The following is an 8172-nucleotide window of genomic DNA, read 5'->3' as shown; positions in this document are numbered from 1 at the left end:
GTGAGAAGAAAAAAAAAAAAGCTGAAACAGCGGGAGAGAAAAAAAAAAGAGATATATCACATGATGCTCTACGAGGCAGAAGAGCGCTAATGATGGGTCTTCAGGAAGTAGAAGGAGTCGCAGGGAGACAACCGATGCACTGCAACAGAGCATCCCCCTCTGTCACTATCCCGCCTCGCTGGCCCCCACGTCTCCCTCGACGGCCTGTTCTGCTGTTCGCGCCGCTCGTTCGTTAAGTAAATCGATGCGCCAGTGTGATGTCGCACTCAGGCGTGTGTGCGTGTGTGCTGGTCCTTACATGTGCGCTGGCGGCACCGCTGCTATAAAAAAGAAATATGTATATATTTATATATATATATATTTGCGTGGTGGCCGTGAGAAACCATGCACACTCACACACTCAATGCATGTTTTTTTTTTTTGCATTTGCCTGTAGTGCATCCACGCAGAGGCGAGGCAGCGTGATGAACATGGAGCGGAGGGCGATGAAGAGGGAGGAGGAGGGCGGTGTGAGGGAGCAAAGAGAAGGGGTGGCACGCAGCTATATATATATGGCTGCGCGGTACGGGTGAGGCGAAGGAGGGGAGATAGGAGAAGTGCCGATGGTCGCTTCTCGACTCATTGCATGCTGTTGGTTTCTTCGATCCGCCTCTTTTTTTGTATTCTCTGATCCTTCTTTTTGAGGGTGTGAGGGAGGCACACCGCGGTGCGGCACAACGTTGCCCTTGGCGATCCCCCCGCTGTTGTTGTTGTCTTGTTCTGCCTGCTTGCTTCCCTACTGCGTTTGTCTTCTTCAATGTTGCGGTTGCCGTTAGTTTCGTCTCGTGTTGCTGTTGTTTCCCCGGCTGCTCCCCCAGTCACAGGGAGCAGGAAAGCACAGAAGGAACGAAGGGAAGAAGAGCTCAGAAGGAAAGAAAGAAAATCATTTTTGTCCCCATCGTGTCTGTGACGGGGGAATTTTAGACGCGGCACGTTTTTGAGGCGTGAAGAGCCCTGCAGCTGCCGCATCCCCCTCCGTGTACGCACAGAAATACACACACGCCGTGGATAACGTGCGGTGCGGGGTTAGTGTGGGAAGTACAGGAAGCAGTTGGAGAGGGAGAGGGAGCGTGAGAGGACAGGCCGTCAAGCATGGCGTTTGACATGCAGCAGAAGGTTTTCCGCATCCCGAGCAACATCGCGGTGTCGACGGGGCTGCGGTGGGACTTCATCGGCGCTGACCCCGTCGATCTCGACCTCAGCGCCGTGTGCTTCACGAGTGAGGGGATGTTTCTGGACTGTGTCTTCTTCAACCACCCTTTTCCCGCTGACACTGACGAGGACGCGCTGCGAAGCTCTGGCGTGCTCGTGGACCCACAGCAGCTTCCCTACATGTTTGTGAGCGGAGACAGCAGGATCGGCGGGGAGGAGGAGAACCAACTCCCCGGTCTCGCCCTTGCCGCCAAGCGCCGGGAGTACCAACTGCGCAGCAGCAGCACGGACAGCAAGAAGAATGAGGTGCAGCGCATGGGTATCATGGATGAGCTCTTCTCCCGCCTGTACGAAGAGGCGGAGCTGGACGAGGTGGAGGAGGTCCTCGGCGAGGACCACCGCGCCTCGCGCCGACGGAAGCGTCGCGAGTTCTGCGACGAGTCCGTGACGTTTGTGATGCACAAGATACCCTCGGAGGTCTCAGTCATCTTTCTCGTCGTCACAAGCTACACCGGCGCCGACTTCACCACCCTGCCAGGGGTGAAGTTGGAGGTGGTCAACGAGACCACCAACGAGCGGGTGGGGGAGATTGACCTCAAGCACTCCACCGGAGACGGCACTGCCAGTCTTGCCTGCATGCTGTGCCGTCTCCCACTTCTCACTGACAACCCTGCGGAGCCGCAGCTGTGGGACCTGCGTGAACTCAACGTGCGCACGTTTGGTTACACATTTGTAGACGTGCTGCCCGTCATGCTGGACGTCCTCAACGTCGAGCACAATTCCCGCGGTGACGCGGTGAAACGGCTGCCTGACTACCCGCTCACCAAGGATGATTTCCAGCACACGGAGCAGCCCCTCTCAGATGTGCGCTTCGGTGTTGGCTGGTACGGCGAACACGACCTCGACGCGTTCATGGTGATGCTGGATGAAAACAACGACTACCTCGACCATCTTCACCCAAAGCAGGCGAAGCTGCATTCCGTTCACCCGCACGTCGCACGTCACTCTGGGGACAGCCTCAACGGGTTTGGAACAACCGGGGATGAGGAGTTTATTGACCTAATGATGTACCGCATGCCGTCCGAGGTGCACACGATTCTCTTTGGCGCCACCTACGTGGAGAGCTTTGGCAGGTCTGCAGGAGCCCTGAAGAGTATCTTCGATGTCCCAAAGCTCTACCTGCGACTACAGAACCGCACGGCGGAGCGGCCCAACTCGTCTGAGGTGGATCGGTGGAACATCCACTATGAGGCAGAGGAGGAACATGCATGGAAGAAGGGGCAGAAGGCGAATAAAGGCGAGGAGGGGCCACGGGGCTCCATCTGCCGTACCTACACGGGGCCCGATGGAAAGATGTACCCTGTGCGTATGGTTCTGCTGGGGGCCATGATCAAAAAGGGCGAGGTTCCCTTTTACGCCATGTATCCACGTGGCCGCCTTGATCAACAGCAGTTTCAGCAGAACCATGCTGATCATCATGGGCTGAGCGAGCCAGAGGAAAATGTTCCACTGTTTGAATACCTCCCTCTGCACGAGTACACCCCTGTTAGTACGGTGGATTTCTTTTCTTCGCTGATGCCCTTTCTCTATGGCATTGCCCGGTATCGCTGCAACACTGGAGGCAGCGGCACAATGTTGGGAGGAGCGATGCACCCACCTCACGCACCCAGCGTAATGGATGAAGTTACGAGCTGGCACTTTGCCTCCTTTCCCGCCCGTTCCTCCCCGTTGCTGTGGGAGGAAATGAAGGCGTCGGGTTCAATATTGACATATTATGGCCTTCAGCTGCAGTTCGTGGAGGTGCGCAACCTGCGACCGGCGCTTCCCCACCGCTTCAAATGTCACGGGGAGGCGTGGGTCTGTGGAGGCATGCCATCGGGCAAGCGGCCCATAACACCGCACGAGTCGCCCCCGTTCCGCACACCGTACCTCATTCACCGCGACAAAACACGGTGGAATGAAAAGAGCCCGGCAACGTCGGCGCTCTTTTTTGTTCGCAAGTTTGATCGCATCCGTGTGCTCGTCTACGAGTACGCCACGTTGGGCTCCGTGGAGCTTGACCTGCTGCAGTTCGACGAGCTCTGGAGGCCGACGCCGCAGCCCACGAGCCAGGGCTTCAAGGGGGCATTCAACTGTGTCGAGCAGTGGTTCCCACTGACGGGTGGGAGTTTAACGGACGGGGAAATCCGTCTGCGGCTTTTTCGGGTGCCGGACAAGGTCGTGCTGGAGGTGCGCAAACGGATGAGCGCGGAAGCCAACAAGAGGCGGCGGCGGCTGGTGCAGCAGCGCGCGGAGCGAAGGGAAGACGCCGCTAGAAAGCGCTACGCAACCGCGTGTCACATCATGTAGAATCTTTGTGTTTCCTTAAGGAAGGAGGGGCGCTTGGGCATGTGGGAAGGCGGGTGGGCGGATGGACGACGCCAGAGACGGGAGACGGCCTCCGCCAGTGCTTCCCACCCACGTCTCCTTTCCTCGCTGTATCCTTCGGGCGTCATGCGCATTAAGTTGCCAGCTGAGTGTCGCACATCATTGTTTGTTTGTGGCTATGTGAATATGTCTGTCTACGTGGTCTTCACGGGGCGCTCCATCTTTGGGGGCGCTCCTCCGCCAATCCCCCCACCCACGCCGCCAGAAGAAGTCAGCGATGGCGGCGAGCACAAACAAACACACACACACACGGAGAGCGAGAAGGAAAAAAGGAGCGCCCTCCGCGGCAGCAGTGAAAGCGGCGATGGTAGTGGCTGTAGTATTGGTGGGGGTGCTGTGGCGTCTGCGCAGGAGGTGTGAAGGGGCCACTTCTCCCATCCGCCTTCTTGCCCACGTCCCTGCGCCTGTGTATGAAAGTGATGCCACTCCCTCGCAGCGAGCAGCGCGCTGGCAACATTTTTTTATTTTTTGTGCGTGTGTGTGGGTGTGTGTCTTCGCTTTGTTGCCTGCGTACGTCTGCGTGTTTGTCTCTCCCTTCGTCTGTTGGTGTGTGAGTGTCTGTCCGTGCCCTCCTCCCTGACGGTCTCTCTCCTTCTTGTCTTTGTATGTCTGGCTCGACGTAAATGTATTGCACGGACCCTGCACTGCACGGGGTTGGCTGTAATACATGTATACATAGATAAAAGGAAGTGGCAGGGTAAGTTCCGCAAACACGCAGTAAGGACGGGAGTAATGTCGGATGAAGATCCGCAGGACATCAAACTTGAGCTTGAAAAGGAATGCCTTGTGAACGACTGCAACCACAAGGTGGTTGCCTACAACGAGTGCCTTGAGCGCATTAAAAGTGTCCCGCCAGAGAAGGAACCCAACTGCTACAATCAGTACTTTGACATTATCCACTGTGTAGATGTGTGCGTGGACCCAAAGCTGTGGCCGACACTTAAGTAGGGTAAAAAAAGGAGTCATTTCTGTCTAGCCGCGCGTACATGGGCAGGTAGGGGAGAGAGTGTGTGTGAGAGTGAGATGGAACGAAAACACAAAGGGGGTAGGCACGTGTACATGCTCTGTGTGCAGCTGCTGTGCGTAAGGGATGGTAATGAATAGGGAGGCGAATGATTGCAGCCGAAGTGAGAGAGGAAGGGAGGAGGCGTAGTCGTCTCTCTCTCCCTTTTACTCTCGCTCTCTCGGCTTGCGTGTATGTGTGGCGTGCCGATGTTGCGGCGACAACGTGGGCGCCGTCGCATGTGTCTATTTGTTCCCTCGTTTGCAGCACCGCTGCCGCCTCGCTGTGTGCATGTTACTATCATTATATTTTCGCTTTTACTCGGATCTTCTTCCTACTCGTTTTTTTTTCTTCGTTCGCGGTTGTATGTTCCTTACGCCACCCACGCCGTTGCCTCTCCGCTTTGCACGTAAGAAGCGCTAGAGTGAGTGAGAGCCAGCAAGGTAGAGTGTGAGAGAACAGGAGTCATCGCAGCGACGGGCAGCGGTGATTGCATCTCCTCCTTTTTGCGTAGAGAAAGTTTCATTCAGTGAGAGATCCCACCCACCCACCCCGGAGGCTTGACAAAGTCCTCTCATTAGTTGCGAGCGGGGACGAAAGAAAGAAGGAAAGAAAGGAAGAAAGAGACGACGTCTCTCCGTGTGTCCACGAGCCATGTATTTCTTTCAGGCGGAGAAGCAGGGCACCTACTTAGAGGGATGGTCGATGCGCCACTTCGCCTTTGACTCGCAGCGGCGCCACATGTACTACACGGAGCGCGAGAAGCATTCTCACCGCACCCCCCATCACAGCCCTCACACCACGGGTGCCGCGCAGTGGTCCTCGCCGGACCATGTCATGCCGCCCTGGAAGAAAAAGTTTAAGGTTAGCCGGCTCGTGGTCGTCCCCACCGTGCACGAGTTCCACTTGGATGACCCGCACCTGAAGGAGACGGACTTCTTCACGCTGGAGGTGCACGGCAGGACCCGGGCCCTCAGTAAGGAGGAACCGCCGAGGGAGCCGCTGCTGCTGTTGCCAGTTGACGACACGGTGCCGCTGAGTGAAGCCGTGGAAACATCCTACCGTGACCCGTTCCGGCTGTCCCAGCTATACGAAGTGCTGCGGGATCAATTCACTGCACTTCGTCGCAACCTGGGACTGCTTTCGACGCAGTCCGCCACGTCCATCTCCTCCCAGTCTATTTCGAGCGAAACGTGTCGTCCGCGTACACTTCAGTCCCCACGCAGCGCCTCCGCGAAGGAGAAGCACATCATCGCCAATATACGCTGCCGCTGCGAGGAAGAATTCCGGCAGGTATGGTACATCGTGCAGATGGTGCTGGGCTTTGACAGGCTGGACGTGCGCCCCTATCGTGGCCTCCCGCCGTATGACCCACGCAACGGTGTCCCGTTTGGGCACATTCCCATGCACCTCTGGCACACCTTCAAGGCGCTGGAGAAGTCGGTCTTTTACATCTTTCTTCGTGGCGACCTTGTGGGCCGCGATCACGAGGGGAAGGCGGAGGTGTCGCTGCCAGACGCGCATCTCTGCATCACGCACGACATGTTGCTGGTGATGCGTGACAATGGAACAATCCCGCGTTGGATTCATATGCAGAATATAAATACATTTGAATACAACACCGTCGCGAAGCGGCCTTTTTTTGCCCTCCTTACAGACGACCCATCGCCAGACATCCTCTTCATCCCCAAGCCGCCGGAGTACGGCCCCGTCGCCATCGAGGCTTTCTCCGGGGCAAATGAGGTGAATAGGGTGCGATTTGTCCTGCGGGACACGTGTCTTGCATCCACCGGCGTCCGCCGTGTGGCGGAGTTTGTCGACGCGAACTGGGCCACCAGCGTGCGTGCATACTTCAACAAGAAGGAGGAGACACGCCGCTTCAAGTTTGTCCCCCTTGACGGCTTTGATGAGTCCTTCAGCTGCCTTATCCCGAAGGTGCACCTGGCGCGGGTGTGGCGCGAGGTTCTGCAGGAGCAAATTTCGCGCTCGATGGACGACGTGGCAGCCATTCCGCTGGAGGCCGCCGGCGGCCACGCACTTCTTTCTGGCACCGACTTGTCGTCCATGCGGCAGCAGCTAGACGTGGAGCGGGCCCACTCACACGATGAGATTGTTGGCATGCCGCTGGACACGCTGCTCGGCCGCCGCCGCGAGCGGGTGGAGGCGTCGATGGAGGGGCCAAAGCTCCGCCCCGACAGCTTCAGCCACAACCCCACGGCGGAGAAAGAGGTGGTCTACCAGGAGCCGGGCGCCCAGTACTTGAGCCACGAGGCCGCGACGCCGGCCCCCAAAACAGGCGCCACGCAGAACTTCGGCGTGGAGGGCAATGTCGAGGCGCTCGTGAACGCGAGCTTCGCCGCCATGGGAGTCGGCAAGCTGCAGAGTTAACGGCGGGGCCATGCGAGGAGGAGCCGCAGAGGGGCGCGGGGAGGGGGTGGAGGATGAAAACCCCATGAAAAGATAAAACGATAAGGAAACAGAGAAAATGGAGGAGGGAAGAAGCGAAGTGTGGGTGGATGGGAGGAGGAAGCAAAAAAAAAAAGAAGAGACAAGAAAAAGTATGCGAAGGAAAAGCTAACGAACACGAGGCCCCGTAGGAGCTGCAGAGGGAGGAGAGGAAAGGCAACAACACCGACAAAAGAAAGAAAGAAAGAAACCGTGTCCCAAGTAACGGGGGACGTGTGGTGAAAGAGGGGAAGAAGAAAAGAGGGAGGGAAAGGTGCAAGGTCGGTTCACTACTCTCACGGCAGGGAGGAGGAACGAAGAGAAGACGGAGCGGTGTGAGTGGCACTTTTACGCACGCGTGCCACGCCGACGCAACAGTTGGCGCCCACCGCACAGGCACTGCGGCACTCCCCAAGCGAAGACAACAACGAAAATAGCAACAAAAAGTACGCGGAATTTCAGTGATGAGAATCAAAAAAGAAAAAAAAACAAGCAACCAACCAACCAAACAGCAAAAAATGAAAAGTGTTTCTCCATTTTTAGGTTGGGGTGCCGGTGGTCTGCAACCGCGCGTGCGCACACCCACGTTTTTCGTTCTTTCCCCTGCTTTGCGTGTTTTTTTTGTTTGTTTTGTTTTTTTTTGTTTGTTTTTGTTTTTTCTTTCTGTTGTAGCAGCCTAGTTGCAGGCGTATCCGTGCACTTATGTGCGGGTGACAAAATCGGGGGCCACGCAGGCGCCGATATATTTGCTCACGTACGCATGCGTATACATGTCTGCGTTTTTGTGTATGTTTTTGTTCGTTCCTTCTGTTGGAACTTGTTTTGTTCTTCAAACCGCCGTGGGATATTGTGTGTGCTCCCGTCAGTGACGCTGGTGCCCTTGAGGTGGCTCTTTCGTCTCCCGTCCGGCAACATCTGATGCACGCGTCTTGTCTGTGAGGGAGGGGAGGAGGTGGGCCTCATTCCCCACCCAAACAGCAGCACACACGGTGGTATACGGCAGCAACGAGGAGCACACCTATCGGGCGACGGCAATGTGAAAATGGCTCCTGTATGTATGCTTGTGTGTATTTGTGTGTGTTTCCGTGTTGCGCGCGCATCTGGAT

The 8172-nt window shown here is 56.6% G+C and overlaps 3 protein-coding genes and 1 pseudogene across 3 annotated transcripts, besides 7 other annotated features; all 4 read left to right on the top strand.

Moving 5' to 3' along the window:
* Nucleotides 1–333: 333 nt before the first annotated feature.
* Nucleotides 334–361: a microsatellite.
* Nucleotides 362–470: 109 nt separating this feature from the next.
* TraAM80_03451 (hypothetical protein) lies at nucleotides 471–666 on the top strand (annotated as a pseudogene).
* Nucleotides 667–870: 204 nt separating this feature from the next.
* Nucleotides 871–921: a microsatellite.
* A 210-nt stretch (nucleotides 922–1131) lies between these two features.
* TraAM80_03450 (uncharacterized protein) lies at nucleotides 1132–3540 on the top strand (the record flags this gene model as incomplete). The annotated part of the gene is made up of 1 exon (XM_029380422.1): nucleotides 1132–3540. One exon carries the CDS (start codon nucleotides 1132–1134, stop codon nucleotides 3538–3540), a length of 2409 nt encoding a protein of 802 aa, XP_029239754.1.
* Nucleotides 3541–3579: 39 nt separating this feature from the next.
* TraAM80_03449 (uncharacterized protein) lies at nucleotides 3580–3978 on the top strand (the record flags this gene model as incomplete). Its single annotated transcript, XM_029380421.1, has 1 exon — nucleotides 3580–3978. The coding sequence occupies one exon, from the start codon at nucleotides 3580–3582 to the stop codon at nucleotides 3976–3978; it is 399 nt and encodes a 132-aa protein (XP_029239753.1).
* A 796-nt stretch (nucleotides 3979–4774) lies between these two features.
* Nucleotides 4775–4804: a sequence feature (GA-rich).
* A 471-nt stretch (nucleotides 4805–5275) lies between these two features.
* Nucleotides 5276–7009, top strand: TraAM80_03448 (uncharacterized protein; the record flags this gene model as incomplete). Its single annotated transcript, XM_029380420.1, has 1 exon — nucleotides 5276–7009. The coding sequence occupies one exon, from the start codon at nucleotides 5276–5278 to the stop codon at nucleotides 7007–7009; it is 1734 nt and encodes a 577-aa protein (XP_029239752.1).
* A 543-nt stretch (nucleotides 7010–7552) lies between these two features.
* Nucleotides 7553–7577: a microsatellite.
* Nucleotides 7578–7681: 104 nt separating this feature from the next.
* Nucleotides 7682–7729: a sequence feature (A-rich).
* Nucleotides 7730–7736: a microsatellite.
* A 380-nt stretch (nucleotides 7737–8116) lies between these two features.
* Nucleotides 8117–8155: a microsatellite.
* Between the last annotated feature and the right edge of the window lie 17 nt (nucleotides 8156–8172).

Source organism: Trypanosoma rangeli, assembly GCF_003719475.1.
Source record: "Trypanosoma rangeli strain AM80 chromosome Unknown Tra_15.4_contig_00090, whole genome shotgun sequence".
Taxonomy (NCBI): domain Eukaryota; phylum Euglenozoa; class Kinetoplastea; order Trypanosomatida; family Trypanosomatidae; genus Trypanosoma; species Trypanosoma rangeli.
The sequence above is the reverse complement of the archived record's forward strand: the minus strand, read 5'-3'. Positions and strand labels throughout refer to the sequence as shown.